Source organism: Opisthocomus hoazin, chromosome 15 (assembly GCF_030867145.1).
Source record: "Opisthocomus hoazin isolate bOpiHoa1 chromosome 15, bOpiHoa1.hap1, whole genome shotgun sequence".
Lineage (NCBI taxonomy): Eukaryota > Metazoa > Chordata > Aves > Opisthocomiformes > Opisthocomidae > Opisthocomus > Opisthocomus hoazin.
In genome coordinates, this window is record NC_134428.1 from 19,907,453 (window position 1) to 19,926,752 (window position 19,300).

General features: G+C 42.1%; 2 protein-coding genes across 9 annotated transcripts in view; one reads left to right on the plus strand and one right to left on the minus strand.

Moving 5' to 3' along the window:
- The window catches only part of CHLSN (cholesin), a 133,724-nt gene that overhangs the window by 18,655 nt on the left and 95,769 nt on the right, over positions 1-19,300 (minus strand). For 3 of the 4 annotated variants that reach the window (XM_075436147.1, XM_075436148.1, XM_075436150.1), the window contains one exon: positions 8,538-8,713. In XM_075436147.1, coding sequence (XP_075292262.1) covers positions 8,538-8,713 — 176 coding nt within the window. Of the gene's footprint in view, positions 1-8,537; positions 8,714-18,107; positions 18,163-19,300 lie in introns of those variants that run through there. The other variant, XM_075436149.1, reaches the window with a different exon arrangement.
- The window catches only part of GPR146 (G protein-coupled receptor 146), a 55,666-nt gene continuing 52,235 nt past the window's right edge, over positions 15,870-19,300 (plus strand). For 2 of the 5 annotated variants that reach the window (XR_012765570.1, XR_012765569.1), the window contains exon 1: positions 15,870-16,542. Coding sequence is in view for 1 of the 5 variants with exons in the window: in XM_075436141.1 (XP_075292256.1) it covers positions 16,522-16,542 (21 nt within the window). In the remaining 4 variants the exon portion in view is untranslated. The remainder of the gene's footprint in view (positions 16,543-19,300) is intronic. The other 3 variants (XM_075436141.1, XM_075436143.1, XR_012765568.1) reach the window with 2 other exon arrangements.

A 19,300-nucleotide genomic window follows, 5' to 3' on the forward strand; every position in this document is an offset into this window, starting at 1 on the left:
AAAGATGGAACAGCTACTGACTCTGACCGAGAAAAATGTAGCGTGGACATGAGCCTTCCCTTGCTTTCTCCTCTTATGCCATACATTAGCACTAAGCAAAGGGGTAAAAAAGCTGCTCCAGAACCACTCCCTACAGAAAGGAGTCTACCCAGAGTAATACTGATAGCCAAACCATAAGAGGGTTGGGTGAGGGAGAGCAGTGTTAGTCTGGCTGCTTTTCCAAAGCTCAGTTGAATGAGTTGCATCACAAGCATTTACTAATTTGGCTGGAAAATCATGCAATCGTTGATGTTTCTGAAACTTCCTGCTTCTGAATGAGTAGAAAATACCACAGAAATATCTGCAACAACTGAGAACTTCCACATACAACTAAGCTTAAAAGTCTCAAACCCCAACATTTCAGAATCTTCAAAGCAATCACCCGTTTTCTCGCTAGAAACCAGAGCTGCTTATCCAGCAAGCTAGAAATTGCAAAATATATCCAAAAATATTTTGAAGTACCTAGGTTCTTCAAAACTTGATACACCAGTACAGAGGGGACTTGCTAGGAATGACCAAAATTATAAAAAAAAGAAGTAACTCTGTCCATCTGGAACATTTCCAGGATAGCATTACAGAGACCAGAATGTATTCCTGTTCCTCAATTTCTTCACAGAAATTCTTGGTAAAAATAGCTGAGATTGGCTCCAAGCTACTTAAAGTTGTTTTTTGTTCTTAATGTCAGTTGCTGTTTTAAGGGTTATGTAGTAAATAGTACTATCACTTGCCAGCATTAGCTTTACCTGACAACAAATTTATCTTCAGTAAGAGCTAAAGCAGCCTCAGTGCCCACTCTGGCACTGGAAGTGGTGTAACTTAGAAACCGGCTCAGTGCAGTTCCTGAGCTCCTTTGCCAAGCTCTTGACTTCTTAATTCAGGCTCATCTGGGTGTTAACCCGGTTATTCAGCGTCCAGACCCAAGTCAGTATTTCTGCACAGCGCCGGGTCATGCAGGTACCTTCCTCTGTTCAGCGTCTCTTTAACCACTTGCATTGCAAAGTTGGACTCATCTAGAAGAGCCATGGACCAAAAATGTTGCCTTCCTTTCTTCAGTGCGCCTTCTTCAGGCAAAGCCTGGATCCCTCAGTCCGAGTAGCTGCAGTATTCATGGGTGGAAAAAGAGACGAGATACACGTACAGAACAGTAATCTGCATAAACTCGCTAAATTAAAAGATATTAATATGCTTCTTGCAGAGCACAGAAATTGTATTAGAACCATAAAAAGTGGCTAACCCACCAAGACGTTAATAATGGTTTAACAGCAGTTCCTGCACAATGCCTCATTCTGTGGCTGTCATCCGGGGGCTAGAGAAACACTGGCATGGCTCCAACACCGTTCTGCCTATCACTTGCCACCAAGATGCAGGAAAGTGAATCGAGAAGTCAGAGAATGTATCACAGGGACTGAAAATCATCAAGCTGGGCTGCTGTCAGACATCTTGATTAAACAGGCAAAAGCTGTATGGGGCTATTACTGCGAGTGTAACGTGACATTCACAGAATCCTAAATGCATCGTTTGAATAATAAGATGATAATGAGAACACTAACATCTGGAAATGTGTATTATAAAGCCAAGTCTGAAATGGTATGGTATCTGACTTGCTGCAGCCGGGCTGAAGTAGGATGAGAAGCACTGTCCCTTTTACAGTCAGTGAAAAATTTATTATGGCTATAGCTGGCATGTTCATGCCAACACCGTCATTAACACAAAACAGTCATAGTTTGGGGGAAGGAAAAAAAGCAAAGGTTTTTAGTGTGCAGCAAATTAAATGTGAAATCTCAATGTGACACAGCTCAAAGACTAATCTAGTGTTGCTGCCCATAAACCGAAGCCAGAGTGACAGGGAGCAGGACAGAATCACAGACGCTCAGTCCCTTCTGCATGAAGCTGGAAGGCGGCTCCAGTCAGACAGCGCGTTTGGTTCCAGGTTTTGTGTTCCCAGAATGATCATAGACACAGATCTTCAAAGAAGAGCAGCAGAGCACATCAGTGTCTGGAAGGACTAGCGAAAGACGCAGGATTACAGATGTACCGCTTCACCGGAGGGGCAGTGAGACTGAGAAAAGCGATACAGCCATGTGAAGGATGCAAACACCAGGGCAGGAAGAAGTCATTTACAAAACGTGGGGCAACACAATGATTCAGAAAACCTTGCTCAATAATACATCCAACATAGCATCATAATTTTTCTACTTAATATACTCTAGCAGCAAGCTTTGCCTTCTGCAGAAGATACTGTGCTTGAGTACATTTACAGAATAGCCCTAAGCAGCACCAAATCTGTAGAGTGAATATGCCCTCTCCACCTACCCCCAACCGGAATAACTGCCGGCATACCAGCACCCTATAAATAGGAAAGGTGTGGGCATTGCAACAGAGAGCTGTGTGGAGTTTCTGAGTAACACCGGAGCTGCTAGGGAACTGCAAACAAACTGACATGGCTTCATCAGATGCCACGGAGTACTAAAGTTACACAAGGGAGTGTAGGATAATGATAACGTAACTCACTCTTAATAAGACGAGACTACTTTTCTGTGCCACAGACAGAGACAGTAGCTTCCTTTGAAACGAGGAAGATCTGTCCAACTAATAACATCAATTGGAAACGTTCAGTTTTACAGACACACTGATTCAGTTCAGGGAGAAGAATCCCACTTCGAGGCAGGTCAGGCTCTGGTAGAAATTAAAAGTCAAGCAATACAGAAAGTTGGAGAAGTGCTAAAACAAATTCACTGATCTCTAGAGTATTAGGAAAAGTGCAAGCCTTTGAAATCAGACAGTAGCAAGTGCCTGCCCAGGTTCATATAAAACAGCCGCAGAACAACGCCAAATGCAAATTTATCCTGTATCTGACTCCCTGGATTCATGAGGCTTCTTACGGAACTAATGAATGTGACAAAATGACTAAAAGCATGTATGAATAGATTAACTACATCCGTAGTTAATGCTGGCCCCAGAACCTTTAAAAAATAGCCCTATGATTATTAAAGCAAAACTAGCCTCCGTCACTATTCCCTCATCTTTGAGGAAAAGCTGCTCTTCCAAGACACCTTCAAGCCCCCGCTGTTGAAGGGAACTCAGCAACATTGCTGTGTCTAGTTACGATGGTTTCTCTTCAGTTCACATACTGTTTTTGCTGCTGTCTAACTGAGTTTCATCACTTGAGCTGTTCTCCAATATTTTATGAAATTCAAGATAGCTGATGAGCTTTTATATATGCTGCACCTCCCTATCAGGAAGGAAACTCATTCTCTGTCCCAGAGGGTGGGGGAAGGAGAAGCAGGAAAATTAAATGCCAACGTTAGTTGTAATCAAACCCAAGGAGTCTCTCTCTGGAGGGAGGAAAAGAAAATCTATGTATGTTTAGATTTCTAGTGCATCAGTTACTCTTAGTGTCTAAAAGCTTAAACCATTGATGGCAAAACATCAACACCAGTGCCAAGTTTGAAATTAATAAAGATTCAGGCCACCAGCAATGAGAATGACTTAAATTAAGTTCAGAATCAAACATCAAAAGTCATCACTGACCACAGCTAAAAAAAGTGCTTAAGCTGCGACAGGAAAATCAGCTTCAAATGCTATGGATCAACAAAGCAAACTAAATCGGACACAAGCCCACTCAAAGTAAATTTATAAACTATTTTTCAACTTTAATGAGTGCAGCTGTATTTGCACACAAGTACTCTTGATATAGTCATCTAGTCCCCCGTGTGCTAGGGCGAATGGTTTGTGATTTTCTGAAGGGCCACCTTCACCTCAGCTGTTCAGCCACAAATCTCAAATGTTGCTGCCTTCTTTAGAGTCCAGCACAGGCTTCCGCTGGTCCCTTCAAAAATCAGAAACTTCCTAGATGCTAACACTGAGCTACCTATTAACTGGCCTCTGCTCCAGTAGGAGTAAAAATTTGATATACCGTATACATATTATTTTAATTTATATTATATCTATCTATATAGTATATATTTTAAAATATCAAATTATCAAAATAAATGCTTATAGTAATGCCCCTCAGGCTTCCATATTCTTTGAAAGGAAGAACAATGTTTCAGCTTCAAAACCTCCCATGCCTGGCCTTGTTTGTAAAGTCTGACCATGGACTGGGATCTGTTTCCATTCTGCAAACACAGCAGCTACACAGCTGCCCTGGGTTGTCCGCTGCTTCCAGCATTACTGCCACTGCGCTCAGCAAAAACCACCTTGTGTTCTGCAGAGTCAGACGATTTCCCTTCTCGATGGGAAATTCTGACTGCCTCTCACATGTGTGTTTCTGTAACGTGCCCTTGCTCTGTATTACTCTTACAAGCTTCTTTCATTCTTTAAAGGAATCTCTGACATTCTATGAGTTCCTCTGAATCTCACCTAAATTTAAATCAGGGATGAAGAAAGTAAGACCTATAAAGAAAACTGAAAAGAAAATGCCTTGGGAAACATTCTGATGACATATATTACTAGTACAACATAAGTCATTACAGAAAGAAAAGAAAGGTACTCCAGCAGCTTATTTTTTAAATTTTAACACATGATAAATACTATTGCGAGGCTTAGGTAATTCATAGCAATATCCAGATAATGATATTATCTATCACTTCTACTTCAGATGACATCAGTCTTGTAATTCCACATACTTTCAGCAACAGCTTTTCAGATCTGTCTATTCCTTTCTTGGGTGATGGAAAAAACCATATGCACAGATCCATATAGCAATGAACTTTTTAGCCAAACACAAGAACAGAAATATTTCTAGGAGAGAGTGGCTTGCCAAGACAAACAAGTTCTGCCAACATTTTAACACCACAGAAGGTCAGTTAGGTTATAATTAAGTCTAATTACCATTCTTATGAACTGCAACATCTTTTCACTTGAAGGTCCTTAATACTCAGAAAAGGATGATTTTTTCTTTAATATTTTCCAAGAATCAAAGTAATGAGATATTCTAATCTTGACTTTAAACCTGAATCATCACTTACCATCACAAAGCAAAAAGGCATGTCATCATTAACAGGAAGAGATTTGTGCAGTTTATTCAGCCACTAACACTTCCTCGCTCCTGCTTTTCCCTATTCCTCTGCAGGAATTTTACAGGGTTTTTTCTCTTCTATTCAGTACCACTCTGCTTTTTTTTCATTATTCCACATTTTATTTTTTCCTTCTCATAGTTTTAAAACCTTTCTGCTTCAGCTCCCTAGTTTTAATCCTCTGTATATCTTCAGATCTTCCTCTCTGCTCCCCCAGCGAGCCGGAGAATCTGACGGTAGCAAACTTTCTTCTGTTTCCGCAGGCATGCTGTGATTGCTGCGCTAGACAGAACTGCGGTGGGAAACCGCCTCAGCTTATCTTACCGAGGGAAAAGGTGAGATAAAAATTGGTGAAGCAAAGACTTTTTTTTCTCCCCCTTTCCTTTTCCCACAGGCCAACAGAAAGTGAGAGGGGAAAAACCAGGAGCCATTTGGCTGCTTCTCCTCTATCAGGAGTGCAAAAGCTGGTGCATGTCCGTCCTAGTTTTACTCAAATGAGAAAGCAGCTGAAAAGCCTGGGCCATCAGTGTCACCCAGCTCACTGGGCAAAGCCTTCAGCACCCTCGGGTCTAGCCGGGGGCTGCAGTTTGCCAGCTGGCATCAGCAGTTGCATGTGGGCATCCCGTGCCCATGGGGGGCAAAAAGCCGCTCTCAATTGCTAGGATGGTCTTCCAATAAAGCAATAACTTGACCTCTCTGGAGGTTGGCAAAGCATCAAGGACTTTGTTATTTCTTGTAGACTCAAATAACAAACCTGGAAAACTTGAAGAACTGGTCAGCTTGTAGCACGCTGCGCCCGGCAGCACAGGGGCTTACGAAGACCCCAGTGCCACCAAACACAGCCACGTGTCTCAGTCCAGCATCGCTCCCCATGCAAAGCATCGCGCTGAGCCTGGCTGCGCTGCCCCAGTGCTGCTCTCCGAGCCATCAGGATGCAGTTAGCGGTCCTGCCCCAGCACGCTGCCTGTCTTCTCCCTCTCATCAATGCTGTCTTCGTTAACTCATCTCGGCTAAGGGGATTAGGCACGTCTTTGTGAAGGCCACCTCGTGCCTCAGCAGAGAGAGGAGTGCTGCCTGTGGGCTGCCTGCTACTTCCATCCTATTTTTCAAATGGAATATACAAAGCTATTCCAGAAGCACAGGAACCCCTACAAAACAGTAGCTGTTATTAACTATGTTTTATTTCCTCCAAGTAAAATTTTGCTACTTCTCCCTGACCTTACTGCATGAAGCAGAAATCTATTCTCTGGGTGAAGAATTCCACACACCAGAAAAGATGATTCTGCGCTCTGAAGGAACTACTACCCCTTAAAGTATGTATGACCTACAAAACAAGTTCAATTTTCCCTTGCATGTCAAAAGTCTAGATGTGTAACAAACAATCTTTCACTGAATGTTTTCCAACATTTTTCTTTTAAAGTTATCGAACAAAATCTCACTAAAACAAATTCAGCATTTTCCTGTCATAGGCTAAAGCCTCATACGGCATGCGCTCATACTGCAAATAGTCTCTTAATAAATAAAAATTACAGTTTTAGTTAACATACGGTCCTTCAAGTTCCACCTGTCCTACCAGAGATTCACATATCATCAGGGCATTAAGATGCCACTTCACTTAGCAACCCTTATGTCACATAAGGCTTTTACTGTAGGTGGGGCAAAACATAAATCCACAGAATCTTTTTGTTTACTTCCAATTATACTAATCTCTTCCCTCTATAACACTAGCTTTTCCTCCCACATATTATTCATGCCTGTAGCCCCACAAAAACATGCAGACTGAAATCCCTGACCCACTGAAGTTACTAGGGGTTTTGCAATGGACTTCCAGAGCTCAGGTTTTAGCTTCCCTTCCCCAGCTAATATATTGCTTCTCTGATTACTTTAATCCAGTTGTTTCTTTTTCCAGTCTTGCTGGGTTAAAAAAAAACATCCAAGGTGTAAAAGGATTAAGCTGTTTTTCTGTAATTTACAATGGTGCAAGATGGTCCTGGCCTGTCGGGGGCTAGAATTATGTCCATGGTTATGTTTGTTGGGCAGTTCAGCATCTTCCGGCTATCCCTGTACAGTCTAAAAAATTCAAATTGTCTGTTGCTGATGTAATCCCTCACAACCTACTGCTGTACATGTAGCCCTTGGACTCCGTGTATTACAAGACCAAATGTCATAGCAGGTTTACTATTTCAAGGTAATTTGGTACAGGTTAAGTGAAACTCTAAAGTCAAACTGGTTCAAATATTAGTCCAAATTAGTTTCATATTCTCCCACCTAACAAGGCAAAAACCCATACAGATAACATCGGAATATCAACGAAAAACCCACAGCTTGTTCCTTTGCTTTCCAAACCTGAAATCCATTATCTAGAGATCCACCACTTACCAGCACACACACCAGAGTATAGCCTGAGCAGATGGTTCAAAGCTAACCATCAATCTATTTGCAGTTCAAAACAGTAGTGAACTACTCCAGCTGTTTTCCAGCTCAAAAATATTATTGTCATTTTGCTATCACTGTGTGCTGAGAGTTATGTAACAAAAATGCACATGTCCCACTGCCTGGAACGCAATTAATTTCCTCCCTCCCCACCGAGAGTGGTAAGTAACAATTCAGACAGTCTGGATGCTTCAGTTTTGAGCATGGCCAGAGACGCAACCCTGGAATTACTCCACGTGGTAACCCACTGTTTGTAACGTGCCAGTCTTCTGGAGGTCTTGCAGACAGGGTATATTTTGCAGTTTGGAAAAAAATAAACACTATCGTCCTGTTTATACATGACCTCTCCCTGTCTGTAGGGCACTATGAATGCTTTGCTGTAGTTCTTTAGTTTAACCATAGGCTTTGCTTTAAGTTAGAATTTTAAGTATTTTATGTAAGCGCACTACCTACATGAAGTGATTGCTTCTGATCTGAAATCGGCCACTATACTTGCTGTATGCTTTGGTATGCAAAAACCAGACACTGTACACTGTTACCTTGAAAATAGTGGCATAATCCCATCTTGATTTACAAATATCCAGACATCATGCAGGCGGTTAAATTCAGACTCCATAATGTTTGACCATTTCATGCAATTTGCTTATATAAAGAGAGCAAATGGAAATCCTTCGCTTCGAACAGCGCACTCCAGAAACAAAACTCATTTCCTCAACGCAGTCTTTTCTGCCATGTGCCTTTCATCTTTGTCAGTGCAGCTAACCCAGTGACAGTTATATATCAACTATTAGATTTCCAGGACAGGAGCTGTCTTTCTATAAAATGTTTGCACCATGCTTAACATCTCTCAGTTGTTCCAGTGATATAAACGCAACGGGGTGATCAAATGTATGCTAGGGTGTCAACTGAGATGAAACATTAACTTACTACTTAATTGCAGCAATTTCCTTTAGTGTGTTATTACTTGGTTCAGCTTGTTCTGGTCTGCTGGCACGGTTTACAGCTTACTTCTGTAGGGAGCACCTGCAGTGGTTTTACTACTCTTACCTGGTTAAATAGGCCAGAGCCCGCTCAGATCCTGACGGCTTTTTGGGCTCCACCTTTTTGGTAGAGATTCCAGCTTCCCTCATCAGCTGTTTTTCCTTCTTCTTCCGCTCTTTTTTTAATTTTCTTTCCCATTTCCTCTTTTCCTCTGCAGTAAGTTCTTCCTCTTCTTTTGTTGCCTGAAATAATCAACATTTAAATAAAGTGTTTATATTTCTATAGGAAAGCGAACAAAATATGCATAAATGCCACTGAAGGACGTGAATAATATTTACAACGTGACGCTTCAAGCTTCATAATTTTACTGTTCACTGTACTTCCTTCACCTGCTCAACCCACAGAGCCGTGAACACTGCACTTGCAGAAATCTGCAGAGTTGCCTTCTATAGATGACAATACTGCTCTCAGCAGTAATCTGAGCACCTTCTAGCCATGCATTAAAAATCATATTTAAGATTTGTTACGCTGTTTGTTCTCTCATACTCAAACCTGAGCGGGGACTGTGAACAGCAGAAGCTGTTTGCAGTGAAGGGAGGGTATGGATTTTTTTAGCATACACGTATTTAAGTGAGAGAAGGAGGGTTTCCTTAACATCCCTGGTTTCTGGGGCTGTCTGTTGTGTAACCTCACCCTGCTCTCGCCTGACAAGACCTCTGTCTGCCACACAGTGGCTTTATCTTCATTGTGCCAAAGGAGAAGATGGGACAATCACCACCTTTATCCAAGACCCCCTGGAGATCCTTTAGCAATCTTGGGTGAACATATGCACAATCTTGCATAAACGTATACACATACATCTCACAAAGGCTGAAGTTTCTTTAGGTTTGCAGTCAGAACAGTTAATTATTCACATTGAAAACCAAATTACTACAAATGTATGCATACGTATATCCGAAATGAAAATATTTATGCCATGTACAGATGAAGAGCATTAAACAGAGATGCTGAGTTTATCAGGGAAAATGCAGTGTGAGATCACACAGTGCAGAAATAAAAAGCTGTTCCATAGCAAGATGAGATCGACTCCAGGGACTCCTACAAGTCTGTGAGGTTCATTCATACCCTTCCAGGCAACAGTCCCACTGAATTGTTAAGTATAAATTAGAAGCATAAAAAAATAGCCACTGGTCTAACACTAACTATATGGCTGTTTAGTCAACATCCTCCTCAAGATTTCCCTGAGAGAGGGAGATTTATAGAACCCCAACTCCTCTGATGATCATTCTCCACAGACCTTCACAAAATTGTACAAAAAGTAGCTGCTGGGTACCCAAACCCCTACGGCCCTCAGGAAGCAGGAGGGATTTGGACACTGTGAAGCCACCTCTTCTGTGCAACCTCCCAGTAACGACTGAGCAATGAAAAAAGTACAAAATTCTAAAAACAAGACTCTTGCACTGTACTGGTCTTGCTTTTGGGTATTTTCAAGTCCAGTACTGAAGGCATGGTGTTAATTCTTAGCTTGCATGACAGTTATAAATTTCACACAGTCCCAAACAAAACTTTGACACCTTCATCATGGTTTAAGGAACTGCTGTTTCTTAGCTGCCTCCACAGGTCAGGCCCTGCGACACAACACATGCTAAAGGTACGAACGCTGAGGACCATTTATCATCTTCTCTTCCAACAGAAGAGAACAGAAATCCAGTAACAAAAATACTAGAAGTATTAGCTTCTGTGATGGGCTCAGGGTTTCTAGCTCCTGTTTGCTGTGCTGTACTACTTCCCTAATATCATTTCCAGCCACCTCCAAACTGCAAACATTGACACATTTCTAAGTTACAGGCAGTGAAAATGGCATGGATGTAAGGCGGCCCAGGAAATGTCTGCCCTACCTGCACACAAGTGGACTTTGAAGCAGACTGCTGTATGAAAAGAACAGAAAAAGGGAAGATTGCATGCAAGTGTTTCTTATTTAAATCTGTAATTCTTCTGATCAAAATAAGTAAAGTACACTTTCTGATGTCCCTTGGACACTTCAGCTACAAGCTGGTGGAGGCAGAGCACACCGAGACAAGCAAGGCAGTCCGGAGGAGCCACCCATGCCTACGGGAGCTGGATTAGCATCTCACTTCCCAGCGCTGGGCAAGATACAGGAGCCTAACTACCACCACCATCACTTCTAAGAACAAGAATTGCTTTCACAGAGTGAACTTGGTGCAGATCCATCAGCTTTACTACAGCATTGTACTTGCCAGGTGAGGTCCTGTGCTAGAGCATCGGAAACCCACGGAGCCCAAACTGAGTGTGAAAGAAACGCTCTTCCCCCTCTCCCTGCTCCCTACTCACCTCTTCAAGGAGCCCCCAACTGAAACCTGAATGTACAAGATTAACTACTTTATGGAAAGACTGGTTAAAAACACTTTATAAATGGACAAATCCTCAGTGGTACATCAATTTGTGTTTATCGAGTGCTTTCCAACGAAAATCCAGACATGGTGCTAAACAACATTATTCCCGCTGACATTCAAGCAAAGGATGGTTAAAGAAGACAACACCTGAACACAATCTTATTTACCAGAGATACCTGCTGAGGACTAAACATTTGTTCAGTGTCAATTCATGTATCATCTAAGCTTGCTCTGACTCCTTATTTCCACCTTCTGTAAAGACCAAAAAAGGGCAAGAAAGCAGAAACTGGAATAAATGGGAGTGGGATAGTACAGAGGATTTGTTTTTTTGTTTAAATACAAACACATGCAAAAAAGCAACATGTTGCATTTGTATAGAAGACATTTTATAACTCATGCTGGGAACAAAATAATATTTAGGGTGAAGGTAGGTATGCAATTGTTATACAGGAAACAACGTTTTCATTTAAAAAGCCACCCTGGTACTTACTAAAATAACAATCCAGCCACCCAAAGCCCAGGAAAGCACTGAGGGTGGTCATTTATAAAGTGTTTGTAAAAGATTACTACAGCAGCTGTCCAACAGACGACACACTACAGTTAATCTTCTTTTAAAAATAATGTAATGAATTTGTTTACTTTTCTGTGAGCCATGAAGCTTTCAAATAAAGTGACTGTGGCACATCGTTAGAGCCAGTCTGATAAAGAGGCCTCTGCTTCTTCCTACTTACAGTAAATGTATATCTCCGTACCTTCCCCTCCCCCCGCATTCCTCGCATTATCAAAAAGCTTTTTCTCCCTCTCCCCGACCACTCCATGAAAAGCAAAAACAAGTTGCTCCCTCCCTGTAGGTCCCAATGTAAATACCAAGCCCTAACAACGTTTGTTTCCAGCATTGCGACTGATGCACCGTGGGCCGTCTGTTTTCCTCACACTGTCCCGGGCATGAAAGAGCCAGTGTTTACAGCTGGAGGTACCTTCTGCTGGCCCACAGCATCACCCAAGGAAAATCGGATTCACCAGGCTGCTGGCTGGGACTCCCAGCGCACACACTGCAAAAGCGCTTTACAGCTCAAGCAACTTTTCTAGTTGCAACTATACTTCTATCCATCCACGCCTTCACTGGTTTTTAATTTGAAAACCTCAAGTTTTATGTGCTTCATAAAATATCTACATGTGGTGGTATATTCTCCACTGAAGCTGAGAGTAGTTTTATCACAATTTAAAAAACAACTAACACAACCAAAAACAACCTTCCCCCAAACCTGGGACTCGAAAGAAAACAAAACCAAACCTTTCACTGGAATTCAAAGCCTAGCTGTATTTATTTTAACTTGGATGGTCTCTGTTATGATAGTCTACTGACGCGTCTCTCCTTTCTTTAAATCAACAGCCTTATTTTTTAATTTCGCTTTCCCTGAACCATTAGCATGAGTTTTTCTGAAAGATGTGTCCAAAGTTTGTGAGCCATTTGGATTAAGAGTTTTAGTATCACGTCACTATTTTAATTTAAAAAACCCAATGAACAGGACTTCATTGTTTCGAGGTCATAAATATTCCATGTTGTCTCCTTCTATATGTACAAAGTAACATCACAATTTGTAGTGCTGCAATTTAGTCTTAACTACAACATTGTAAAGTCCACATTTGAGCGTGTGAGACACTTGTTTATTGACGTGATAAATTTAAACCACATGCATACAGAAAAACACAACGCTGGCTTATTTGCAAAGCCTGCTGAGAGCTACCACACCACCTTGGATCGTGGGCTCATTAGATCTCAATCTAAACAAGGTCAGGCTAGGTCAGTAGACTTGGATGAATGACATTCAGAGGAAAGCCAGCGCTTTCTCGTGATTAAGGAGGTGGGAGTCTTCCACTTGGAAACTTTCCAGAAGGGCTGAAAAGGTGCTAAAAGGGATATTGCCACTGGATACCATATTTTGAGTAGAAGACAGACTCCAAATCTTTGACACTCCTGCTCACAAAAATCCATGTCAGCTTTGCAAGTGTATGGAGATGTGAGCTCAGACATCTCCAAGCAAATCCCCGAAGTTCATACTCTACCACGTCCATCTGTATGCAAAGTGCTGCGACTGCCAATGCAGCGCCTTCTGCCTATGCCAGCCTCTCAATCTCTGAATTGCAATTGTAAACACAGTAATATGCTGTCAATAGTTTAAGACATCTGACTCTAAGTATCTGGAGGCTTCAGCTGTCGAAGTTTCAGATACTAGATAAAGTTTTCCATTGTTCTTTGTAATCTGGAAATATTGCACCAATTTACAACATTTTGTAAGTGATTATTAGCAATGAGCTTACCCATCATATAAGGGGAGCCATCTCAAACTGAAGTAAAGCATTTAATAGTGTAAGGTAGTCCTGTTAAGCAACTTAGCACAGAGCAAAATAACTGTGCAAAAGAAAACTGGCAGAAAGATGTACCCGAGACAGAATTTCTTCAAGATATCTGACGCTTTTTCTGCAGTAAGAGTGGCAAAACCAAATGGGTGTTGTTTTTCAGAGACTGTATCTGCATAAAAGCTTACGCTGCCAGGGGACTATGAACTGTAATAGCTGGGCAACCAGTACCAAGACGGTATTAACAGCACATTAATTGCATTGTGTTTCAGCAGAGCAGTAAGTACATTTTTTAATTTGTTTCCAGATTTATAGTTACCCAAAGTCCTCAACTGCCTCATACTTGAGTAGAATTAAAGACATCTAAAGACTTCTGTTCCTCCTCCGCGCTCTTCAGTGTTTCAGACTCCTACATTTGCATCCCTAGCTGTCTGTCGCCAGCACAGAATCAGGCTGCAGTCAGAAACTCTGAAGAATTGCCACAATGAACCAAATACTCATTTATTACAAATTTGCCTTGGGGATTCGTCTGTGTAGGTCTGAACTTTCTGCCTCTTCGGGGGTTCAGCTTTGCTGCCAAACCTATAGCAGGAACTGAAACCAAGCCACAACATCAAATTTACTATTTATTAGTACCAGTGAATCCAGCTCCTCCAAAAGCCAATAGGCTTTTATCCTTTTCTACCAGCACAGCAACACAAGTCTGTACACCAGCAAAGCATGCAGCATCAGAAATTCAGAGGAATAAATTATAACTTGTCTAACAGTGACAAACATCTAAAAAGGGCATCAAATTTCTGAACTCCAAAGAGGAAGATGGGGAAATGGATGATAAGGTTTATTTCACAGTAGGAGCATTGTATCGCCTTGTTTGTTCATTAAGCTCATGTTATTTCATAACTTTTAATACAGAGAAATGTCAAAAGGGGCTTTGTTCACTGACCACGAGCTACCAACCCGTCACGTAATGGCTCCTGCTTACCAGTAGCCTTTTGCCCCAAAAATGCCCCCATGCGTGATATCAGCATGCAAAACGCTCTGTGTCTGCCTTACACAATACGTGCGAACCCAGACAAATAACTGGCCATCTGCCAGCTTCAAAACAAAAAGCGGAATCTACAAACACGGTTCAAAACCTACAGAGAAGAAAGGCTGGCAAATCCTTAGATGCAAGGTTCCTAAAAGAAAGACTGACAAATGATTTACTATCCGAGGCTTGCCAAAGAACTGCGCTACAACTACAGCTACAGAATCTGCACACACAGAAGAGTTCATGGCCACACTGAATTTAAAGAACTATTTTCTAAGATTTAGCACCTTATGAAAAGAAGTAGTATGACCAGAGAGGGCATATGAAAATTCGTTACCATGCAGAAAGAAATGTTGAATGAAAAGTAACATTTGTAGAAGTGTACCTCCTCACATCGTGTCTGTAGCACTTACAGAGGAAGATTTTTTTTTAAATTATACATTGCTCAAAGAAAAAACTAAAACTTTTTACAAAAGCTAGGTGTTTTTAGAATCTCAGCTCCTCACAACAAAAACACTGGGAATAATTTACATTAAGTTGATTGGAGAAGGTTCTGTGGCTGTAATCCACGCAGAAAAGCCTCAGACAAGTTCTGCAGGAAGCCAGATTTAAATAGGAGCAAGCTTTTTATCTTCCAGATCCAGGAAAGGATTCTTTTAGTGGTCATGCAAATGCTTTAAAAGCATCCTTATCTACAGAGCTATAGTATCTCACAAGCACAAGTGACCAGGTGGGACCCTAAATTTGCCGCTGTAATTTAGAATAGATTCACCTTTATTACCTTGAAACTGGGCTTGATTTACCAACTACGTGATCTTTACATGTTTTGGAGATTTACAGCCAACTCTGAAGAGCACATAAAGCGTTATAATTAGGAACTGCGGAATAGGAAGAAATTGAACAATTTACTAAATTAAATGAAAGCATTTATAGGCACACAGAACAATACGATTTACAGAACCTAGCTTGTTGAAATGCACTTTATAGATTGTTTGCTCCTATAAAATACATACTGTAGCAGATTAAGTTCTACAGCATAAATTAGTACCATATTTTTTTCTCATTTATCTTCACTAGTATCACAGTCCCGAATAAAACAGAAATATTAAAGACACCACCACAACTGCTGGCTTGGGGAATGCAGTTTCGCTTCATTTGCAGCTACAGCACTGCCAGGAATGTTCACATATTTGTCAAAGGATTTTGCTTACTCTCTCACCCTTAATTAAACCACGTTAACCAATCAGGAGAAGGTGGAATTAAAAAAAAAAAAAAAAGGAAATCCCTCAGAAATCATTTGTATCCACATCTCTGTGGCTTACACACAGCCCTTTTAACCCCTCCCCAGAAAGGCACCAAGGAATTTGAACAGAAGGAGCAGGAGACTGTTGCAGCACTCGGCATTTTCGTCGCCACCAAAGTCGTCCCCTTTAGGGGTGCTGACAATTTTTTCCGAAGCCTGAAAAGGCTTTGGGCTGCGAGAGGAGGAAGAAGCGGAGCGTAGGCTGTTTTGAAATCCTTGCTGGGGAATTTAAATAAATAAATAAATAAATGAATAAATGAAACAACCCCAAACCACGAGCTCCATCTCCTCCAATGAAAGCGATACCACAGGGTGTAGGCAGGTTGCCAGGCGAGCTCGGCAGCGTGCCCGCACTGCATTGAGTTTCTTTAATGAAAGCCAGGAAAGAACACATTACACAGTGTTTCTTCTGAGAGCCAGCTAGCCTCCAGTGACTGAAATCAATAAAAACAGTCGGCAAGGGGCCCAGTGGGGGAAGAGAGAAATCTCCACTACAGCATTCAGTTTGCTTTCCACTTTCTCCCTCCCCCCGTAAAGTTAAACTCTGAAGATCACCATGACAAGCTACTTCGCTTCCAGGGCTGGGAAGACGCTGGTGGGGATTTAAAGGAAGCGAGAGCTTTCCTTCGCCTCCCTGCCTTCGCTCTCCCCTCAGCGTGAGGGAAATCAAAGGCTTGTTTGGAATTTGAATCCTGCCTGGAAAAACTTCATCGGACAAGTGCATCGTTCTGCATTTCAGGAAAGGGATGGATTTCACGGTCAGAGAATGCTAAAAGGTGAGAGGGGAAAGAAAAGCAGGAAACTGCTTCAGCCAGAGCTCACGTACAGGCTAGGATGTCCACCTCGGCGGAGGGGACCTCTGAAGCTGCGGGAAGGACTGCAAGCCAGCACCTGAGAGCGGCGCATTCCGCATCCTAAAGCAGCCGAAACCTTAGGGAGCACATGACCGACGCGCTGACCCAGGTAAGCAGAACCCGTTTTTAACAATTCACCGCACCGCGTCCGAAATGGGAGCGAGACCTTTCTGCTTCAGCCTCTACAGATTGCCCCACGTCCTCCCTTGTTAACCTCGGGCAAGTTAACACTCAGCTTGACCCGACTGAAAATCCTGTTGGGCCACTAATCCTGACTGAACCATAAAACGTGCACAAAAGCCCTTTGTTTACCGTTTTTGTGTTGAATTTGCTAGCTGACAAGGTAGGACGGGGCCACGGTGTAAGCCCAGCCCCTCCAGAAGCTGCTCACGCTCCCGGTCCAGGCGGGCCCGCTCGGAGCGAGGAAACACGCTGGAGCCGACTGCGATCTGAGAGCGCACCAGTAATGAATTTCTAATATGGTCCATATTTATCTATTTGATTTTATTTATGTATCCTAATCACCATAGCAGCCACATGCAGTACATACTTGCACCAAGTTCCACGTGCTGATCTGTACCACAAATTACAGCAGCTTGCATGCACGGGGGCTAGTTTGATTGCCTTGTCGAAAAGAACTTTGTCATTACTTGTGAACACAGTCAAGGGGGATTTCTGGCATGTTGTGTAGGAATGACCAGCACAGGTTTACCTGACACATGTATATTCTGCCACTACCCCAATGCATGCAGTTTTTATACAGATACCCCTATAAAAACGAGAAAGACAGAGATCACAGCTGTAGATCACAACATCCTTCTGAAGTTATTGGCCGACTTTAGATGATTTATCTAGACTTCAGTGAGATATGAAGGCTGAAATCAAAGCCTGTCTTTCGCAAGGCAAGCAAAAATTATGATAGCTGCATCTCTTTCCCAGCAATGGCAGGAATCCACTGGGACAGACAATGAACAGGTGCCTACGGAGCAAGAGCAGCCCTGCTTGCCCCCGCTGTGCTGGCCATCGTGAGATCCTGACAGCTCACTGCCAGGGAGGGCCTGGGGAGGGACTGGGTGCCTCCATCTCCCCTCCGGACCCCCCACAGGGATGTTTCGGCACCCCATTATCCCAGACCTGTAGGCTACAAACACAGTCTGGATGACTCTGATGGTGGAGAGCAGAGACTTCCCAGCATCTCCTCCATCTCAGTACCACCAGACAGAATGCAAGAATTTAGTACAGCAAGTGCACGTGTATTTCTGCAGGTGCGAATCTTGCTCTTTATTTGGAAAATGCAGCCTTTTAAGGGTGATTTTATTAGTTCCACATCACATGGAAATGGAATTGACCCATACACCCAAGAGTTACCTGACGAAACACCTCCATGACCAAAACTAAGGGACTGTCATTTTTGCACATGTTTAAGCATTTTTAAAGCATGAACTGTTCTGATCAAGCTATGAAAATAACTGTGGCTATATTTAAATAGTAGTAAGCTTTCACACCGATTTTATCAGTCTAGTTTTGAACTCTTCATACAGAACAGTCACAAAATTCTGGCTGAAGATGTAATTAAAGAACAATAATCCACAATAAAACAAAGCAAAGCTGTGATTCGTAACAGAAGATGGTCCCATATGAGTTTTCAGGCAGATCCACAGACCCAAGACTCACCTCACTTTCCACAGTTTTCAGAATCTGTTCCATGTTTTGCCTCCCCCCTGCACAGATCATTTGCAGAAAGGACAGCACCTTCACAGTTCAGCAATCACAGCAATCACTCCCACACCAGTCAACAAGTCTGTTTTGCGCTGCTCTCAGAGCTAAATTTATCCTTATGCAGAGGAACTCCTTGAAGTCTTTACTTAAAATTTCAAACAGCGAAAGCTTAGGTGAGACTCAGACCATGCACATCACTCATACCGACATTCTCAAGCTCAGATTATATTCTTCCCTATCACTCTCTCAGCAGAAAATATAAATATTGTCTTTAAAGCAGTACGCAGGGTGATTTTGTTCAGTGATGCATTTTTCAGAAGTGGTATGGGTTTCCACAGCATTTACTGTTAATGGAATATGTTCTTTTTAAAATACACAACATAGGAAAAAAAGTATCACGTGTTTTCTCATTCAGAAGGCGTTTTGACCAAACACAGATATCCCAGCAGTCATACCACAAGCCAAGACTTGTCAAAGCTTTTCAGTCGTGCCATTGGTATTAAAGCAGATTCCCTGAACAGTGATCCAGTCATTCAGACTCTTCCTTTAGAGTATGGACATGTGGAAGAATCCCATGTTGCTTAGATGAGTTGGATACAACAAAATAGAGGCAACTTATTTTATACAGGGAACCTATTTCACAGATTTCTACTAGTCTTGATAGTCCCATACCATTGCAAATCACACCTTCACCATAATCAAGAGTTCCTAATAGTTCATGTCAATCGTCCTTACAGCAATACTTTGGTAAAAGAGCTTTTTGAAAACAGTAGAGGAGGTTTTGTAGCAGTCAGCAAAGCAGGTGAAATGCTTTTAAAGGTGGAAGGACAAATCTTTTGTTTTAATCTCACCTATCCAAATCTTTACGAAGTGAAAGATCTGGGATTCTCCAAAACAAGCTGAATGCTATTCCAAAAATGCTGAAAATCAACAATACAAGGGCAAATATCAGAGTCTGCTAAACACCTGGATAGCCCATCTGGGGCGAAACATAATACTTGTGCCTGCACTGGTGGAAAAAGAGCATTGCCATCCCTTTCAAATGAACATGATCTGACACTTCTTGAATAATGTAAAGCTTCAAGGCATCTCATTCCTTATTTACACCAGTGGTTCATGTTCACAGCACTGAATTAAATCAAGCTGAG